The following is a 21,486-nucleotide window of genomic DNA, read 5'->3' as shown; positions in this document are numbered from 1 at the left end:
TTTGGTACGGTTGTTCAGTTCGGCTTCGCTACTCCCCAGTAGATCCACTCACTCTCTTCTCACTACATAAATAGTGAATTTGAAACTTATTGGTGGGTTGAAATTGTTTGCCGGATCTGGGACACAAACACCGACTGAACCCTGCCTTACACTGGCACGACTCACAGCCAGCATCACAACTTCAATTCTCCCATTATTCATCTCACCCCTTCTTTCCAAATCATCGGTACCCATATCTTCAGTTCTACTATACAGGGTGTCTCAAATATTTTGGGTCAGATTGAAACAGGTGATAGTGTGTCCTCAACTTTTTATATTGAGATGGGGAACCAATGCCCAAAAACGCATATTTATTGTGTTAGGGACATGCGCAGCCTACAATGCATAACAACAACATAGCTCATAGTAACTGTTTAAAGTGAGGACCGTCAGTCTCAGCGCACGCATGGAAAAGCGCATGAAGTTCTGCTGCACTTCTCAAAGATACTAGGTGTCTGTTATATCAGGAGAAAGGCAGCTTGGATCCTAGCAAGCAGGTCTCCATGCATTTCTATAGGTGTTGCATACATAAACATCTTGACGTAACCCCAGAGGAAAAAGTGCAGAGGTGTGAGATCTGGTGACCGCACCTGTCATGGGACAGAACCTCCCCTTCTAATCCAACGTTGAGAGTATGTGTTGTTCAGTTGTTCATGTACATTGACATCGACTGGGCCGGTGCACCATTATGTTGAAACCACATTCTTTTGCAGACAACAAGGTGTTCAGTCTACAAGAACTGTGGAAGCATATCTCGCAGGTACACCAGGTAATGTGGACCAGTCAAATGAGGAGGCAGAAACTAAGATACAAGATACTGCTTAATGACCTTGGACAATACCAGCCCAAATGTTGACAGAGAATCGTTCCTGATGGTGACAGATGTGAGGGGTGTGTGGGTTGTCCTCGCTCCAGACATGGCTGTTAAAAACACCATCATGGGTGAATGAGGCCTCATCTGTAAAGAACACAAACTGTACTAAGTTCGGGACTACAGTACAGTGATGGATAATACATGGACAGAAGTGAATGCAGGACTTAAAATCCGTTCGTCCCAGTGCTTACACACGTTCTTTATGACAGGGGTATAATACTAATTAGTTGGTAGGAGCGGGCAGAAAGTGATAAGGTGCTGGGCCGAAATTACTTTACACGTTTTATAAAAGGATAATTTATTAGAGGAAGATTGTATTTTAATATTAAAGTTCAAAACTTAGTTTTCCTTCACGATTAAATATACATGCCCTTACTTCATGTTACAGTTTCTAATGACACCATGTTACAAGTATAACAGCTTAACAGTTTGATGGTGATGATCATGAAATCAACATCGAATTACAAATTTTACTCACTGATTGTAACTCAGGAAAAGAACGTTTCAAATGGTTCAAATGGCTCTGAGCACTATAGGACTTAACAGCTGTGGTCATCAGTCCCCTAGAACTTAGAACTACTTAAACTTAACTAACCTAAGGACATCACACACATCCATGCCCGAGGCAGGATTCGAACCTGCGACCGTAGCAGTCGCGCGGTTCCGGACTGCGCGCCTAGAACCGCGAGACCACCGCGGCCGGCCAAGAACGTTTCAAAACTGACATCACTTTCACAGAGCTTAGGTAACAACTATACAGGTTAAAGCCTGAGTTAGGAAACTCAGCTGCACTTTCGCAAATTTTCGCGTAATCCAGTTCCATAGAAATGAACTACCAATTACCATATAAATTATTAAAACTTGTAAAAAGTGCTATAGCCATGTTCACTGTTGTGAGCAAATTTTTAAAAGACTAAGAATAATTACACAGCTTCACCTAGTGAACACTTTAAAATTTAAGCTCGAATACACAAATACCAAATAACGTAAATGTCAGCCACATATCTTTTCAAACAGTATCTACTCACAGGAGCTGATGTACCTGATAAGAAACAGTGGTATTCCAAGAAAACAGTACTGACAACTTAGAATTAAGTAGCGATTTGCTGTAACCAACACCAAGTAATAATTACAATTGACTAGCTTACAGCATGACAAATTAAAACATTGATTTTCTTACAATACAACAAATCGAAACGTAGATTACTAAAGAGCCTCGCTCCAAATAATAACACACAGATACAAGCCCTCCTGTCGAATGGTTTCTTCCTGAGAAACATCAGTCAAAAAGGTGGCCTTTACAATAATTTATTAAAGCGGAACGTTTGTATATAAATACCTGTAACATAGATTTGTTACCACAAGTTGTTGATGTTGTGGTCTTCAGTCCTGAGACTGGTTTGATGCAGCTCTCCATGCTACTCTGTCCTGTGAGCTTCTTCATCTCCCAGTACCTACTGCAACCTACATCCTTCTGAATTTGTTTAGTTTTACCCTCCACAGTGACCTCCAATACTAAATTGGTGATCCCTTGATGCCTCAGAACATGTCCTACCAACCGATCCCTTCTTCTAGTTAAGTTGTGCCACAAACTTCTCTTCTCCCCAGTCCTATTCAATACCTCCTCATTAGTTATGTGATCTACCCATCTAATCTTCAGCATTCTTCTGTAGCACCACATTTCGAAAGCTTCTATTCTCTTCTTGTCCAAACTATTCATCGTCCATGTTTCACTTCCATACATGGCTACGCTCCATACAAATACTTTCAGAAACGACTTCCTGACACTTAAATCTATACTCGATGTTAACAAATTTCTCTTCTTCAGAAACGCTTTCCTTGCCATTGCCAGTCTACATTTGATATCCTCTCTATTTCGACCATCATCAGTTATTTTGCTCCCCAAATAGCAAAATTCCTTTACTACTTTAAGCGTCTCATTTCCTAATCTAATTCCCCCAGCATCACCTGACTTAATTCGACTACATTCCATTATCCTCGTTTTGCTTTTGTTGATGTTCATCTTATACCCTCCTTTCATGACACTGTCCATTCCGTTCAACTGCTCTTCCAAGTCCGTTGCTGTCTCTGACAGAATTACAATGTCATCGGCGAACCTCAAAGTTTGTATTTCTTCTCCATGGATTTTAATACCTACTCCGAATTTTTCTTTTGTTTCCTTCACGGCTTGCTCAATATACAGATTGAATAACATCGGGGAGAGGCTGCAGCCCTGTCTCACTCCCTTCCCAACCACTGCTTCCCTTTCATGCCCCTCGACTCTTATAACTGCCATCTGCTTTCTGTACAAATTGTAAATAGTCTTTTGCTCCATGTATTTTACCCCTACCACCTTTAGAATTTGAAAGAGAGTATTCCAGTCAACATTGTCAAAAGCTTTCTCTAAGTCTACAAATGCTAGAAACGTAGGTTTGTCTTTCCTTAATCTAGTTTCTAAGATAAGTCGTAGGGTCAGTATCGCCTCACGTGTTCCAATATTTCTACGGAATCCAAACTGATCTTCCCCGAGGTCGGCTTCTACCAGATTTTCGATTCGTCTGTAAAGAATTCGCGTTAGTATTTTGCATCCGTGACTTATTAAACTGATAGTTCGGTAATTTTCACATCAGTCAGCACCTGCTTTCTTTGGGATTGGAATTATTATATTCTTCTTGAAGTCTGAGGGTATTTCGCCTGTCTCAAACAACTTGCTCACCAGATGGTAGAGTTTTGTCAGGAGTGGCTCTCCCAAGGCCGTCAGTAGTTCTAATGGAATGTTGTCTACTCCCGGGGCCTTGTTTCGACTCACGTCTTTCAGTGCTCTGTCAAACTCTTCACGCAGCATCGCATCTCCCATTTCATCTTCATCTACATTCTCTTCCATTTCTATAATATTGTCCTCAAGTACATCGCCCTTGTATAGACCCTCTATATACTCCTTCCACATTTCTGCTTTCCCTTCTTTGCTTAGAACTGGGTTTCCATCTGAGCTCTTGATATTCATACAAGTGGTTCTCTTTTCTCCAAAGGTCTCTTTAATTCTCCTGTAGGCAGTATCTATCTTACCCCTAGTGAGGTAAGCCTCTACATCCTTACATTTGTCCTCTAGCCATCCATGCCTAGCTATTTTGCACTTCCTGTCGATCCCATTTTTGAGACGTTAGTATTCCTTTTCGCCTGCATCATTTACTGCATTTTTATATTTCCTCCTTTCATCAATTAAATTCAATATTTCTTCTGTTACCCAAGGATTTCTACTAGCCCTCGTCTTTTTACCTACTTGATCCTCTGCTGCCTTCACTACTTCATCCCTCAAAGATACACATTCTTCTTCTACTGCATTTCTTTCCTCCATTCCTGTCAATTCTTCCCTTATGCTCTCCCTGAAACTCTGTACAACCTCTGGTTCTTTCAGTTTATCCTGGTCCCATCTCCTTAAATTCCCATCTTTTTGCAGTTTCTTCAGTTTTAATCTACAGTTCATAACCAATAGATTGTGGTAAGAATCCACATGTGCCCCTGGAAATGTCTTACAATTTAAAACCTGGTTCTTACTCTGGCTTACCATTATATAATCTATCTGAAACCTGTCAGTATCTCCAGGCTTCTTCCATTTATACAACCTTCTTTTGTGATTCTTGAACCAAGTGTTAGCTATGATTAAGTTGTGCTGTGTGCAAAATTCTATCAGGCAGCTTCCTCTTTCATTTCTTATCCCCAATCCATATTCACCTACTACGTTTCATTCTCTCCCTTTTCCTACTACCGAATTCCAGTCACCCATGACTATTAAATTTTCGTCTCCCTTCACTATCTGAATAATTTCTTTTATTTCATCATACATTTCTTCAATTTCTTCATCTGCAGAGTTAGTTGGCATATAAACTTGCACTACTGTAGTAGACGTGTGCTTCGTGTCTATCTTGGCCACAATAATGCGTTCACTATGCTGTTTGTAGTAGCTTACCCGCACTCCTATTTTTTTTATTCATTATTAAACCTTCTCCTGCATTACCCTTATTTGATTTTGTATTTATAACCCTTTATTCGCCTGACCAAAAGTCTTGTTCCTCCTGCCAGCGAACTTCACTAATTCCTACTCTATCTAACTTTAACCTATTCATTTCCCTTTTTAAATTTTCTAACCTACCTGCTCGATTAAGGGATCTGACACTCCAGGCTCCGATCCGTAGAACGCCAGTTTTCTTTCTCCTGATAACGACGTCCTCCTGAGTAGTCCCCACCCGGAGGTCCGAATGGGGGACTATTTTACCTCCGGAATATTTTACCCAAGCGGACGCCATCATCATTTAATCATACAGTAAAACTGCATGCCTTCGGGAAAAATTACGGCTGTAGTTTCCCCTTGCTTTCAGCCGTTCGCAGTACCAGCACAGCAAGGCCGTTTTGGTTATTGTTACAAGGCCAGATCAGTCAATCATCCAGACTGTTGCCCTTGCAACTACTGAAAAGGCTGCTGCCCCTCTTCAGGAACCACACGTTTGTCTGGCCTCTCAACAGATACCCCTCCGTTGTGGTTGCACCTACGGTACGGCTATCTGTATCGCTGAGGCACGCAAGCTTCCCCACCAACGGCAAGGTCCATGGTTCATGGTTCTTACCACAAGTAAACAACATAATTAAAACGTAAGAGGTTACACTTAGACGCTTGTTATGTGCAACAGCGATTGATTTGAATGTTGACGAAACGTGAACAACTTGAGGTCACAGCACTGTTCCAGTGTTGAGACGAGAATAAACATAACTCAGCTTTCAGACGTTATCAGGACACAGGTACAGCATAAGTACCACAAAAATTCTCACCGCTGTCTGGAGGCCTTGGTACGAGAAAACCACCGAGCCACAGCTCAACTGTTTAGACCAGCCGAATTAACAGGGTGGGACAGGATGCCAGAGTAACAATAACTGGCAAGTCTTCTACAATAGTCTGCCACAATGTCACCAATTTATTGCAGGCTCCACAAGAGTCCACTCCACACAACTCCAAAATAGCACAGGCTTCTGATCTGCTCTTCAGAATGTTAAAGAGTCCTTCGAGACACACGTGCCTCTAGCAATGGAAAGCGGACCATGCTACTGCACAAGTAATAGCACAGCCGACTGCCCCGGGGCCTGCTGTCACGGCCTGCGCCACTCAAGGCACCTCGCGGGGAGCCGCCACACAGCCCACGGCTGCTCTCGAAGCGGAAACCATGGCAATGTGCACAAGCCCAAATAATCTCACAAACGCTGAACAAGAAACTTTCTGACTGAAAAATGTCGAGAGGACAATCGAATTATCCAAGAAGTTAAAAGGCGCAACACAATCATCGTAAAAGAATTTGATAAAAGCAAGCCATACAGCTCAACCTGTTCCACCAGTATTCTCCAGACTTTATCCTTCAAAGTATATGTTTCATGGGCAAGTTTACAGATGCTTATTGCTGCGTGGTCAACCATAAGATCCAACACCATCTCCTCACGTCTGGTGTTCGGCCCTCTGTGGCAGGTTCTCTGTGGTGTGGACTAAACCCCTCTCTCGTAAGTTGGTATCCACAGAGATAAAATTCTCCCAATTAGGATGACGCCTGTTGGGAAAGCGTTCTCTGCACGTTCGTGTTCCTCTCTGGGTACTACATCCTGCCATACTGTAGGTTAAGTGCGTGTCTGGCAAATTTCATGACAAGCAGTGTTCCATCTTTGACTACATGTCATATGCTATTCACAGTAACATGCCTCACCATGAACAGAGCACAAGCTGTTTGAAGCAATGGACAACTGACACCAAGGGTAGTGGTGTGTGTGTGGCACAGGCTAATGCACTGGTGCAGTGCATACAGTTGTCACATGATCCACGTGCTAGTATACTGTTTATAATCCACAGCCTGTTCGAGTGTAGCACAGACACCCAGGATCCTTGCAAGAGTGCGGCAGAACTGCATGCGCCATTGCAATATGTTCGTTGAGACTGATGGTCATTGCTTTGAATAGTTACTATGAGTTACGTAGTTGTTATGCGGTGTACTCTTTGTATGCCCGTAACACAGTATGTACGCATTTCCTACTATTGATTCCCCGTTTCATTATAATAGTTTATGGACCACCTGTTTCAATTTGGCCAAAAGGTTGAGACACCCTGTATAGTACTTCTCTTCCATTTTGGAATTAGAGGTACTGGTAGTACTGCCAAATGGCAACCTAATAGGTACGAATATTTATGCAGCACTCAGTTCTGATGTTGCAGGAGGTTTCAAAGCAGTACACATTCCGATTCAGCGCGAAAAATTAATTCTGGTGAGCTGGACTTTAGTTTACGGTTTGCTTTGAATTCGCGGACAGTTATTCACTGTTGATTACTCAGTCGCTAATTAACATACTTCCCCTAGATATTTGGGAATGATGGTAATTTCAATTACCTTTTAAACCGAAAATTTTCCAATACTTCCAATAGATAATTTTTTGTCTGTGAGACCACGTCATAGTGATTGGATGTTGATCAATGTTTGGACGACACTTCAAGTGACGGCCATAAGAATGGGGTATATAATGTTGTCAGTAATTTTAACTTAGCTGCAGCTGAATCATTGCTAAATCAACGTCTACCACACCATTCCCCTAATAGCAGCACTGACCAATAGTTTTACCATGCTCGTATAGCTACTATACTGGTGTGTCAAACTTGAGGACGAAAGTAATTTTCACATGATGTGTCACTGCCAAGCTGGACGAAAATTGACAATGCATAAAAAGAACTGCTACAGTTAGTACAGAAAGTAACTGAAAGAAATACTCAATGAGACCAACGGAAATGACACTTTTATTGAAAGACAGTAATTACACTGATGTCACCATGATTCATGATCTCCTGGACATTACAAAAGGTGGGACATGTTCCTTAATAGGGAGTGTGATTACTACAGGCAGCAATGTATGTTCTTTAACGTGCTCCCCACATCATAATATCTGGACTGCGAAAACGATCATGTTGGCAATGCTGGATGTATACTCATATGGCGAGAGATGGGAACATGTAACGCATCGAGGAACATTTACGAACATGATCGGTTTGGTGGTCCAGCTGGTATGGTGTGGACAAGCATAATCTTGCATGGACGTACTAGCCCTCAAATCTTTGAACACAGTGTTCAAAGATTTAGGGGTGTATTCGGCCCTGATCTCTTTTTTATGGATAAGAATGCGTGACCCCATCAAATTGTGTAGGTGGAGGTGCTCTTGGAATGGTAGGATATTCGGCGAATGGCCTAGCCCATGGCTTCTTACGACTTCCATCAGGCACATGTGGGGTGCATTGGAGGAATGCGTCCATATTCACCAACGACCTTCCAGCAGTTGTCTCCCATGCTGGTTGAGGATTGGAATGCCCCACAACCAGAGCTTCTTACCAACCTTGTGGCACCCTGGGTGCCCATTGCAGGGCATGTACTATCATCCGTGGTGATCACACGCCCTATTAAGAACCATTTCCCACTATTTGTAATGGCTGGCCAATGTGGCCGTGCGGTTCTAGGCCCTTCAGTCTGGATTCACGTGACCGCTACGGTCGCAGGTTCGAATCGTGCCTTGGGCATGGTTGAGTGTGATGTCCTTAGGTTAGTTAGGTTTAAGTAGTTCTAAGTTCTAGGGGACTGATGACCACATATGTTAAGTCCCATAGTGCTCAGAGCCATTTGAACCATTTGTTTTGAGCTGAGGAAGTAATCAGGGATCAACAACTGTGAATTTTTTGGACACCATGATTATTACCGACAGGACTGTTGGAATGAACAGATTTGATGTTGTTGTGGACCACAGAGAAGTTAGAACAATTTTTGGTGGTGACAATACAAATCACCAGGAATTATTCAACCTTACACGTTCCCAAATTACCTCATATAAGTATCCATTTGTCACTTCTTGCAATGGAGAAAGATCATTATCTGCAGATAAAGGCATCAGCCTAAGTGAGGAGAATTTGGCATATTATTCGCCAGCAGAAAAATGCTTCTATTGGGGCACAAAAAGGCGAGTCTATTATTGTTTAAGAGACTCTCACTGAAAAGTGGGGGCCTCATTCTACCTTCCTCAGCAGCTTTAAAAAATTTCCCAAACTTTTTCATATGGAAACACATTCACATTATTTTTTAATATGCAGCTCACCTCTCCAACTCCCACAACCTACCATAACTGTAACTTGCCCACAGCCACTAGTCCATCACTCAACAGTTGCTCATACCCATTAACTTCCTCTTCCCACTCTCACTCACTTATTCAGCCTAACTCACTGTCATTATCTCTTTGTGCCTCTCTAATTGCCACTGTCTCTAGTCTCACAGAAACTGCCATCACCTTTTGCTGTCACTGTCTGCCTCTTGCTCTCTCTCAGTGCTGCTGTCTAATTTATTCATTACCACTGCTGCTGTCTCTTCTCATTGTCATTATCTCTCTCTTCCCACTCACCTCCATGGCATGTCAGTGAAGCTTTAAGCATTCAGTGCCAGCATTCGACACGCCCATTGCTCTGGGGGTTGTATACTGTTGTGCTAAATCATCTCACCCAACATAGTTCACAAAGCTCCCAGAAGAGGGAAAACTCCAACTGGCTGCCCTGGTCAGTGGTGACAGAAGCTGGGCAGCTGAAGCACAAGATCCACATTAATAAAAGGCCTCAGGCCACTGTGTTGGCTGTGACAGTAGTGAGGGGAATTACCTTTACCCTGTGGGTAAACCTGTCAATGGTTGACAATATGTAACGAAAGGGGTCTGAAGGGGGTAATGGCCTGATGAAATCAATGTGTATGTGTTGAAATCTTCATTTTGCTATGTCGAACGTACTCATGAGGGGCTGTGCATGACATCCTACTTTTGCGCACTGACAAGCCACAAATGCTCACACCCAACTGTGACGTTTTATCACTCCGGGCCAAACAAAACGTTCGACTACCAGATGTGTGGTGGTGCATATGCCAGGGTGCGCTAAGTAGTGAATACTATGAAAATGTCCCAGCGGAGAGGTGTGGGGATCACCGGACATATGCGTCCTGTTGAAATGTCACACCAGATGGGTGACAAGAACCCAGGAAGTGTCCATAACTTGAGTTTGAGTCCTGTTTCAGTACTGGAGCACAATGTGGCAAGTTCAGGATGATCTGCTTGCAATCTAGGGAGTTCGCTGAGGTCCAGTTGTGAAGATAATACTGAAACATGAGATAAAGAATTGGTGATGACATTGTCTGCTCCTCTGACATAATGTATGTCATTCGTAAACTGGCATATGAGATCTATATGATGGAAACATCTCGGAGATGAGTCGTTGTTGTTTCGTGGAAAGCATATATGAGTAATTCATGGTCAGTAGATACCACAAGATGGTGACCTTCGATATTGTCGTGGAAATATCTGACAGTGGCGTAAACAGCAAATAGTTCCCAGTAGAAGTTGGACCATTTGCATTGGGAAGCAGACAGTTTGTGGTAGAAAAATCTGAGTGGCTGTACAACCGAACCCACAGATTGCTGAAGTACTCGCCCACTGCTGTATCACTCACATCTATAGTAAGCCAGATGGGAGTGTCAAGGATGGGATGAGTGAGCATAACAGCCATCTGTAAGGCTGACGAGATTATCAAATGCCCGTCGCATGTCTGGACGTGACCACCCGAGATCCTGAAGTGTTGTTACCTGCTACAGCATCTGTCAGTGGATCTTCTATGTTGGCAGCATGGGGAATGTGCTTGTGGTAGTAATTTGCCATTTCTAGGAAGCAGTGGAGGCCCTGAAAGTCTTTGGGCAAAGGTACCATACTAATAACCTTGACCCGTTCGGGTAGGGGACGGTGGCCGTCGGCAGGAACCATGTGGCCCTGAAAAGTGACACCAGTGTGGCAGAGTTGTGACTTAGCATTGTTCACTGTGACACCATTTGCTTGTAATAGTTGTAACACTGTATTAAGTGAAGTTCATGTTCCTCGAGTAAGGAAGAAAAAATTAACGTCATCCAGGTATGCGTACGTAAAGTCTAGTTATCCAACCAACAAGTCAATGAACCATTGCCCCATCTGTGCAGCATTTTTAAGGCCGGATGGCATAAACAGATACTCGAACAATCTGAATGGGGTGAAGATGGCGGTTTTTTCAAAGTCATCGGGTGCCATTGGCAGTTAGTGGTATGCTTTGTGACAGTCGATTACACTGAAATTTTGTGCCCCATGCAGTTAGGAAGCAAAATCTTGAATATTTGGGACAGGATAATAATCTAAAATTGTTATGGTGTTAAGTGCCCAATAGTCACCAAAGAGGCGGAAAGTGTCATCTTTCTTAGGCTCCAAATGAATGGGTGACGACCACCTACTAGAAGAAGGGCGAATAGTCTTACTGTCTAAAAGTTCCTGAATAATACCTTTGGCATGTTTAAGTTTTTCTGGGTTGAAATGCCTAGCCTTTGCATGTACTGGTGGACCTTTTGTGGTATTTATTCTATGGACAGTACCGCTGTTGATCGCAAACACCGATGGGGAAAATGGACCAGCACCGGATGCAGTATGACTTAACTGTAGTGCACACACTTGTGTGTCCCAGGCCTGCAGATCAGCAGCAGTGGCAGTGATCCACTGGTAGTGATTGTCATAGAGCTCGGTGGGGTACTTGGTAGTGTTGTGAACACAGCTTCTGTCCGGCAATAGAAAAGTCATGCGGCGTTGGCAGTGGATGTAAGGAGGCAGGGTGGGGGCTGGGGCCATGGCCATGTGTGACAGCTGGGCGACCTCCTTAGATGCGTCCATGAGCTTGGCTTGCACGGAGGCGATGAATAAGTGGAGGGCTTCATTGCTGTCCTGAAGCTCGTCGTTATGTGATGTAAGGGAGAGCACTGCAACAGTGGCTTCAGCTAGCTCACACAATACAGTGGCACTCTTGGATGAGAGGGAAGAAATATCGGGACCAGTGATATGGTCTACCAAGTTAAAGATTAGTGTACCTCATTGTAGGTTAGGTGAAAGAGCATGGGCTAAGAGAAAATCTACCATGAGCACAGGTTCATCCATGTCGGCGATAATGAAAGTTCACTGTAATGGGGGTGTTAATATACTGCAGTTTAAGGTTTAAATTAGTTATTCCATGAGATTGGATCAAGAAATCATTGGTGCCTCAAAGCAGGGGGCAAAGCTGATGCTAAAATTTAATACCTGCGGACTAACCTTGGCCCCCATGTCAACTAGAAACAAAAGACAGGACACTGGATCTTTCACATACAAGTGTCCTGGCATGTGGGGTGAAGAAGTAATAAGGGACAGGTGTTTGTGCGATGCAAAATGGCCCATAGCACCTGAGTGGGGTCATGCTATTAGTTTGGGAATGCACATGGGGAATGACATTTCTTAGCCAAGTCGCCAAAGCAAGAATGGAAATAACACCAAGCAGAATGGCATGTAGCATCGTCCTTTGAGCTGGCTGAGGCTAAAGTGGCAGTGGAGGGTGCCGCAGTAGATCTGCTAGGAGAGGAGCTACAGTAGAGGCTGTCAGCCAGCACAGGGTCTGGGCACATGCGAGGAGCGAGTCGTACACTCTCTGTACTGAATGACCAACCCATGAGGCCTGGGGGCATCCCGGGGAAGGCACGCAGGGGGTGGCAGAATGTTATGAAATTGGTCTGCGATCTTCAGTTTAGTGTCCAGTGGGGCCGAAGTTAAGTGGACAAGCTGAATTTGAACTTCCAGAGGAAGTTTGAGCAACCACATGGTCCAAAGTTTAGCATCCGGCATATGATGTGTGTCAATCATAGCACGGAGATGATGCCAGAGCTGGGATGGGGATCTGGAACCCAGCTACTCGTGACTGATGATGGGGTGGATAGCTTCCTCTGCAGACCCAGATAGTCGCTCGAGGATGGTGCATAGGGCAAATGCATATTTGTCCGTAGCAGGAGGCAAAACCACAGTATCACAGATTAGCTTCGGTTCATCATGGAGGTGCTTAGTAAGAAAAGGAATTTTGAGTTGTCATCCACAACGCCATGTAGCTGCAGGAAGTGTTCGACCAAGGCAAACCATGTGCGTGGGTGGTCCTTGCAAAGGGGTAGTAGCTGAGGTCAATGGATGGGGGAGTCTTGGCGTAACTGTTTGTCGGAACCTGTCACTCCCTGTCCATAGCTCTGCAGCATAACAGGCTCAAGTGCAGTAGTGGTGTACCAGTTCACAACACTGTCAGTGGCATGCGGAATGGTAGGCGCGGCTGGCTTGACCATGGTCGAGAAATCAATGAGTTGGGTGTTCAATGGAGTAACACCAACAGGCATAGAATGGACCAGTGCAGAAGAGTTGACCGTAGTTGACCGCTGTGTGGAAAATGACAGAGTACAGTTTCTGGTCCCCTCCCCTACAGGTGCATTAAAATTGTTAAAATCATGCAACATTTATGGAACACATGCCACATGCAGCAAATGTGGAAGGAATAAAGCAGACACTGGTAGTGGCGGGGGAGGGGTGGGGGGAGGTATTTGGGAGGGCTTGTGCAAAATCTGGAGTACTGGGATAAACATGAAATTTCGTGTATTGAGCATTCGGCTCAGCTGGAAAGTTCACACTGGCACTTGGGAAACTTGTTAACATAGTCACTGGGGTTTAAGCACATTGTGTCAGCCATTGTTGAGCACTCAGAACATGTGGAATGTTCACATTTGAATTAAAATGTTCACATGTGAAGTTTTGTGCATAAAAACGTTTTGTTGGTACAGAACACTGCCATGTGACTGCTGATTCATGTACAATAACGAAAAGTTATTGTTTGTACCTAATGCCAGCACACATGGTTGTGGGAATGTAGAAGCACTGTTCTGTTGAGTACAGCTAGCTGGTGTGTTTGGAAACTGCATCAAACTGTTGCGAACACAAGGTGGATAATTAGAAAATGATGCCAAAGTGTCCATTGGAAAACCTAGTTGGCACATGTGCAGTGTTGCAGGTGGCAAGCGATCCATTGTGTACTGCTCGACAGAATGAGAGTTTGTTGTAGCACTGACGAATAAATTTGGGGGCACCAGTGTGGGGTTAGTGTTGTAGGATTTCCAGATCCAATGATGTACACTATTTTATTGGTTCGTAACACACATATAAAGATATATACATCGCTGGACTCTCAGTACATTTGTTTTATGTACCACACACGAACACAGACTGCTCACAAAGAGCAATATAGGATTGGGCCCCTCCATGCCCACACCAATGTGGTGACCAAACCAAATGTTCTGCTGTCACTTCCATATAACATGTTAGTTTTCGAATCAGGAGTCACAGTATGTGGGCTGTGATGTCATCCATGCGTCTGGGTAGGATTACTCATTGACATGGTCCATCGGGAGACAGAAAGTGGACGAAAGTGATTGAAGGGTAGTGGTTTGTAAGGGCAGAGGGAAAAAATGTGCCTAGGCAAGCTCCAAGGGAAAAAACCTCAGCAACTGTAGGACGGGCAGTAAGAGCAGGAGTGGCTTGCTAGCTGCGACAGCGATGCAAGGTGAGGTTATGTTAGTGCAAGGTATCATGCATTGTTACCTTTGTTGTTGCGGGTGCTCGTTGTGGATGGGTCAGTCTGGGTGCTGCGGCTGGGCTCCTGTGAATTCTCCTGGGCCTGCTGCAGCAGCTTTGTCCCTGTGACAGTCCGAGTTCATCATACATTAGTGGGCGATCAGCCATAGATCAGCTCACAGTGCAGGAGGTGTGTGTGGCTGGTTTGTGTGTTGTGTACAGTATGGCTTCCTTGCGGTTGCCTGTTTTCCAGTGGGTCAAGCATCTGGGGTTGCCAGTAGTAGCTGTGTTGCAGGGCTCACCAGTACTGTTGTGTTAGTGTGCTATAGACCATAGATGTTTAGTTCCTTGCTAATAGTGTCTTTGGTCTATTATGTTTCAATCTATGGTTATGGTCATAGTTCCCCAGAGAAAGAATAAATGGATTATGTGAGTGTCTCATGTTTCTGTACAGTTGTGTGGAGAGTTTTTGGAATACCTACAAGAGGGTATCTAGCTGATGTTCCCGGTGAAGATCCGCGGTGTGTGTGTAATGTGGAGCATTGCTTATGATTCTGAGTACTTTGTTCATTCACAAAGAGCTTGCAAAACAAAGACGTTATACGTGACTTCGTCGATAGTTGCACAAATGTATATTTGCATTTATTGCAAATTGCAATTTTTTTCAGGTCCCTAAGAATAGCTATGACTTTTGGGTGGAACAGGCTATTTCATAGGTTGAGTAGGCAATGGGATGCCACTTTGAGAGGAGTACAATGGTTTGTGGGAAGGAAGTTTCTCATTCCCAGGCCCAGAAAAGGGTATGATTAGTTTCTTCCAGAACTGAGATGATATTTGGTGATGAGAGGGGTGTTATTTATTAGCTTGTCTATGAGTATGGTCAAAGGATTAGGGATATGTGTCAAAATGTTGCATTAAACACTGATCTTCCTTTTTCCTGATTTTTCTGCTTCTTTTCCAAGCCCTTTTACTAGTGCTGATTTGATATTGCTACAAATAAAATACTCACTACCAAGTTGTGGTTCTTGGTGGAGAAGGGAGTTAGCAAGATTTAAAGAATTTCATGTTTCCTAGTGTTTAGTATCTATATATTCTCAATAGCTGAAGTTACAGCTTTTAAAACATTGCAACAGACATTGTATCCAATTTTTCATTTTTTCTGAGTTTTTTTAAGGTATGCTTAATGAAATGAGTATTTGTTCTCTTCCATCCTCTGTGCATTCTTAAGGTTAAAAAATAATTGAAATTTAGACCTTTGTTACTCATTTACTTGCAAAAAATAAGTTACCAAATTTACTGAATTTTCTAATTTTCCTGTTTAAGGTTGGAATAGTAGGCAGAACTGGAGCAGGCAAGTCCTCACTGACATTAGCACTGTTCCGCATCATAGAACCAGCTGGTGGCTCAATTGAGATTGATAATGTCGATGTAACCAAGCTGGGATTACATGTTCTGCGATCATGTCTCACTATCATCCCTCAAGATGCAGTTTTATTTTCTGGGACATTGCGTCTCAATCTTGATCCTTTAAACAAGCATTCAGATGAGGAAGTATGCCATGCACTTGAACAGGCACATTTGAAGACTTTTGTGGAAGGTCATGCTGCAGGCCTCAGTCATGAGGTTACTGAAGGTGGTGAGAATCTCAGGTAGAAAGGAAACTCAAATTGTAATTTTTTTCTTATAAAATTCATAGTAATCATAGTATTAATTGTGAAGGTTACACCTTAAATATAATCTGAACTACAGAGCATGTCCATAAAGTAAGTATCATTTTGTTCTACTGCCATTGCATCACTAGTGTTGAAGTCCCACACAGTCAGACTCATATCTCTGGTTCATTGTCTTTTCATTACCACTAGTATAGAAGGGTCATGTTGTGTTTATACAAAGAATGTTAAACCATGAAATTCATTCTCGACTTATAGAGATTTGTGGTAAAAATGTAATGACTGATGGAATGGTGAGAATGTGGATGAAACAATTCAGTGATGAATGATTCAATGTCCATGATGAAGCATGGAGTGTGTGGCTGTCTGTTGTTTGTTTTGGATGAAAAAGTGAATTAGAAAGTTCATGAAAACACAGTTCACAATAAGAATGCTTTGTGATGAGTTTCCACATATTTCAAAAGCTGTTTCGCATGAGAGTCTCACAAATCATGTAAATTTTCACTTACTGTGTTCCCATTGGTTTCTGAAAATTCTTATGAATGTCAACAAAATGAAGTGACATGGCAGTACTTTGACATTTCTTACCAATACAGTGTTGAAGGAGTTGAATTCTTAAACAAAATTGTGACTAGTGTTGAAACTTGGCTTTGTAATGTCACTCCAGAATTAAAACAACAGTTGATGCATTGAAGACACTCACATTTCCCAAGACATCATGTGCACTGTTTTCGAGGACAAACAGAGTTTTTTGACTCTTGAGTTCCTTCCCTGAGGTGAAACTATCAATGTGGTGTGATAGTGTGAAACAATGAGAAAACTTTGGTGCACAATTCGAAACAAGAGGCATGGAATGCTTGGTCTAGGCATTGTGTTGCTACTTACCAGTGCATGTCCCCATTCTGTTGGTGTCACTCCAAATTTTATTCAACAATTCAGTTGGGAGAAGTTTGATCTCCTTAGAAGTTTGATCTCCTTCCACACACCCTAAACCTCACACCTCTGACTACCACCTGTTCTTGAACTTGAAACATGACTTCGGAGGAAGGTGATTTGGCAGCAATAATGACACAGAAGTCAATGTTCATCAGTGGCTGACTTCACTGGCCACATCTTTCTATGAAGAGGACAGAGAAAAGTTGATTTACCACTATGACAAATGTCTGAACAATCGTAGCAGCTATGTAGAAAAGTAACTTAAGGAATTCTCTTTCTTGTAAAAATAAATTTTGGTTTGAAAAAATGTTTTTATGAGTTTTTTCCCAAAATGATACATATATTTGGACATGCCTATAACAATATAATGCTCTGTTTCCAAGGAGTAATCATTAAGCCTTAATCATCTTGAAGAAAGAAATCAAGCTGCGATGATGAACCTTCTATCCATATTCAGCCTTCAGTGCTAACTCATCTTCTCCAATGGTGGATGACTTGATAGAGATACTAATCACAGACGTCTGTGTTTAATGTATTCTGGAAACATTTCATCTTGAAAATTGCATTGTAGTCATTCTTGAAATGCATACAATACAATGGCACCTTCATTTGAGGAAAGAGAAAGTAGACACTGGGTGCTATCTCAGGAGAATATTCAGCTGATTCAAAATTTAATAGCCCAAAACAGCAGCAAGCATGTTTGTCCTGCACAGAATATGCTGGGGCAAAGTTGTGGGACAAAAACATACTCCTGAGCAGCTTGCTATGACGCTTCACTTGACAGCCTTTTGTAGCTATGTCAGGAGATTTTGGTAGTATACTCTTATGACAGTCTGCTTCTTATGAGTGTATTTGGTTAACATTGCACTATGGCAGACCCAAAAGCCATGTAGTATCACCTTGCCCAATGAGGCTGGGTCATCTCCATTTTTGGCAGTGAATCCACAAGTTTCCACTACTGGCTTTGATCCTCTGTCTCAAAGTCACAGTGAGACACACAGCACTCGTCCATGTTGGTTAGGTGGTTATAGAAGTAATCTGGATTGGCTGGACACAGCTACAACATTTCTGCTGCTGCTTCAATATGACTGGCCTCTTGAATAAGTATAAGCATTTGCAGAACCCAGCTGCTGTGAGATACTTTATCTGATGAAAAATGATCCATGACAGATTTTCTCTTTTTCCACTATCAACACTGATGTTCGAGCAGCAGGCCTTACACTTCTATGCAATTCCCAATTCTTCAGGAAAAGATTGTCTGTCAATTTGTCCTTAGTATTCAATCTCATCTGATGAAGCTGGAAGCATATATGCCTCCTAACCACTGTGTCATATCGTGATGCATTATTTCCATACACTTCCACCAACTCAGTATGGATTGTTGCAGTGCTGTTACTCTTCAAATGCAGAAAATGAATTACTGCACAAAACCCCACTTTATCATTGGGGTGTATTGTTTTGTTTTGTTTTGGCTTCTTTGGGAGCATGCTGTGGTACAGTGGCATGGGATTTCAATGTGTGCCATGATTACAAACATGTACCTGCAAACAAACAAAACATAAATTTCATAATTTTCTTGTTTCAAAGTGGTATTTAAAATTTTATTACTGCCTCTCATATGCACACAATACTATAAAAGATTGACGCTTGAGGAATGACAGTTTGTCAGGTTAAGTTGGGAGGGGCAAATCAAGACGTTTATTGAAACAACTTCCAAATTGTGTTACTCGATTTATGAACATAGTGAGTCATTGAATAGGAAACATTGCTCAAATATTAAATTGTTTAATATATTACTCAGTCTGTAGATGGTCTGCTTGTGACTGGAAAAGCTTACTAATTTTATTCCAGATATATCACTTTTTACTCTACGGCTGGTGGCTATTGCATTCATTCATTCTTCAATTCCTAATAGGACCTCAGCCCTGATGTGTCTTTCATTTTGTTTTTCCTGTTAATTACAAATATTTCTCTATACATGTGCAATACATTTAAATAAGACAAGAAATAAAATATGAAATAATTAGTCAAATTTGTGGTTTTAGTGTTGGGCAACGTCAGCTGGTCTGCTTGGCCAGAGCCCTATTGCGTAAGACAAAAGTGCTGATTCTAGATGAGGCTACAGCTGCTGTTGACCTTGAGACTGATGACTTGATACAGGTAAGCTGTAGGCCAGTAGTTCTAAACTCATGTCTGCATAGAATTTACACAGTTGACAGTGACAGATTAAGGACCAAACACGGTTGAATAGATGTATATATGTATGATTGCAGGTATGTAATACTTCTAACATTCACATTACATAGTTGAGAATCTGCTTTTGGTACCTCCTGGAAATCAATTGATGTAAATCATAAATAACTACCCATGGAATTTAATAGCATTCCAGAAGAGAGACCATTCCAATTTACTGAGAGATATTTGTGTTGTGCCAAAGAGCTCTTCTTTCAGTATAGACTACAATGCTTCAGCAGTACTCAATTGTGTGGGACAAAAGAGCTTTATATTTCATATTCATGTTTGTCAAACATGTCTTTGACATTACCAACCATGTAAGAAGAGACTTAGCATCTTTGAAGTTGACACTCATTACTGGGAACAGTATTATGCACGTCCTTTCAATGTGATCATATCATTCATTAACAACTGTAACCTGACTGCACAAGCCATTCTCTGAACTAGCCAGTTGATACTGTAGCTAACTTACTCCCATTTTAATATTATTCCACTGCTCCTTGTTCATCCTATACTTGACCCCATATTGAATGTCCAAGCCCAGATTTAAATTTCAGCTCAATTTATTTATTTTTTACCTCTCACTGAAAGAAAATTATGCACCACAAACATCGATAATAATATTAACTTCAGGAAAATCTTTGCTTCTGACTGCCCATGTCATGTACTCCCTCTGTTAAATCACCAGACACTAGTCACAACAATGGTTATGTACTGAAGGCACACAAAGTCGAATATCCTCTTGAAACTAATCACCAACAAAAATATTACAAACCCAAATGAAAAACTATATTATATTAACATTCCATGTAAAAATTCATATTGGGGGCAGCCATTGCAATGTTTCACTACCTCTTCCCCCTCCCCCCCCCCCCCTCTCTCCCCCCTCCCCCATCCTCCCACTGATGTTTGCTTTGGTAAATAGGACACTGTAAAAGTCAGTGCAAAGAAACATATCTCAAAATTACCATGGAATAAAACTGAAATGAAAAAAGTTGAATCCACACCGTACATGTTGGCCTAATGAAAAATAATATCATAAAATTTCTTGCCCATATTTGAAACCTTCTAAACACTTAGGACACTTCTTTATGATTCAATTAATTAACAACTGTGCATACCAAAAGTATATAATACATATTTTCTAGATTTCAATAAAGTGTAATTTGGTGGTAATGTTAAATTTAACAAAAATTACAAAAATGATACACTAAGTCCATTGATTATGGTTCTCTTCTCCCTCAATACAATAAATGGTCATTTTGGCAAACACAAAGCTTTGGTTGCCTCCTCTGTGTCATCAGCATTGTGGTAGTTGCTTTCTCGCACTGAACCCTGGTCTCATAGTCCTTCCAGTGCTCCAAGAATGTGAAATACAACCAGCAAAGACAAACGCTGGCTTTATTATCTGACCCACATTTCAGTCTGGTAACGTGTATAAATAGAAAGCTCTCATCCCTTCAAATGGACATAACAAATAAGCAAATCATGCCAATAAAGTTGCCTATACCTTTAATACCCCCTCCAAGAATAATTCGTGTGCTACATCAAACTTCTCAATTTAGACTAGGTAGCAAAATAAATGTGTGATTGCTAATGATTATCAAATTAGTAACAATGTATCTTATAGTTTTCTAAAAGTAATCATTGAGACAGTTAAGCAAATACTATTCATTCTTATTCTATTAGAAAGCCGAACATAAAATATAAGAAACAAGTTAGTAGGCAGTCTCTCCCACTGTAGGTAGTGGGGAGCAGACATGGTTATTACGATTATAAATTATCACTCAGCCTTCCATCATTCACTGCGAATACTTATATTCTTACAGCATATACACAATGAGAATAGCATAATTGCATACTGCAGAGAACTGATCTGGAAAAGATATAGTTGTTCTTGCTGCAATAGGGCAGCAATATTATTGGGGGGTAGAGCCAGGGGTTCTTCATCCCAACAGGGCCTCCCCCCCCCCCCCCCACACACACACACACACAAACACACAAATGCGGGACACAGTGACTGGTAACTGGTGTACGACATGATGCAATGTCCTGATGGCAATGATGAGTGCCAACATACCGTAGTCTGCCAGGTGCCTGTGTGGCCATAAAGGGCAGCTGGCCCACGACATCAGTGGTGGTGTCAATGGGGTGGTGATGGTGTCTGTTGAGGTGTTGGTAGCTGGTGGTGCATTCTCTGGTGTGGCTGTCAGTCTGCTG

At 42.1% G+C, this 21,486-nt stretch overlaps 1 protein-coding gene across 1 annotated transcript in view; it reads left to right on the top strand.

Moving 5' to 3' along the window:
- The window catches only part of LOC124803281 (multidrug resistance-associated protein 1-like), a 99,903-nt gene that overhangs the window by 62,632 nt on the left and 15,785 nt on the right, over positions 1 to 21,486 (top strand). Inside the window, exons 3-4 of the mRNA XM_047264464.1 lie at positions 15,749 to 16,074; positions 19,077 to 19,191. Coding sequence (XP_047120420.1) covers positions 15,749 to 16,074; positions 19,077 to 19,191 — 441 coding nt within the window. The remainder of the gene's footprint in view (positions 1 to 15,748; positions 16,075 to 19,076; positions 19,192 to 21,486) is intronic.

This window comes from Schistocerca piceifrons, chromosome 6 (assembly GCF_021461385.2).
Source record: "Schistocerca piceifrons isolate TAMUIC-IGC-003096 chromosome 6, iqSchPice1.1, whole genome shotgun sequence".
In the NCBI taxonomy this organism is placed as follows: Eukaryota; Metazoa; Arthropoda; class Insecta; order Orthoptera; family Acrididae; genus Schistocerca; species Schistocerca piceifrons.
The sequence above is the reverse complement of the archived record's forward strand: the minus strand, read 5'-3'. Positions and strand labels throughout refer to the sequence as shown.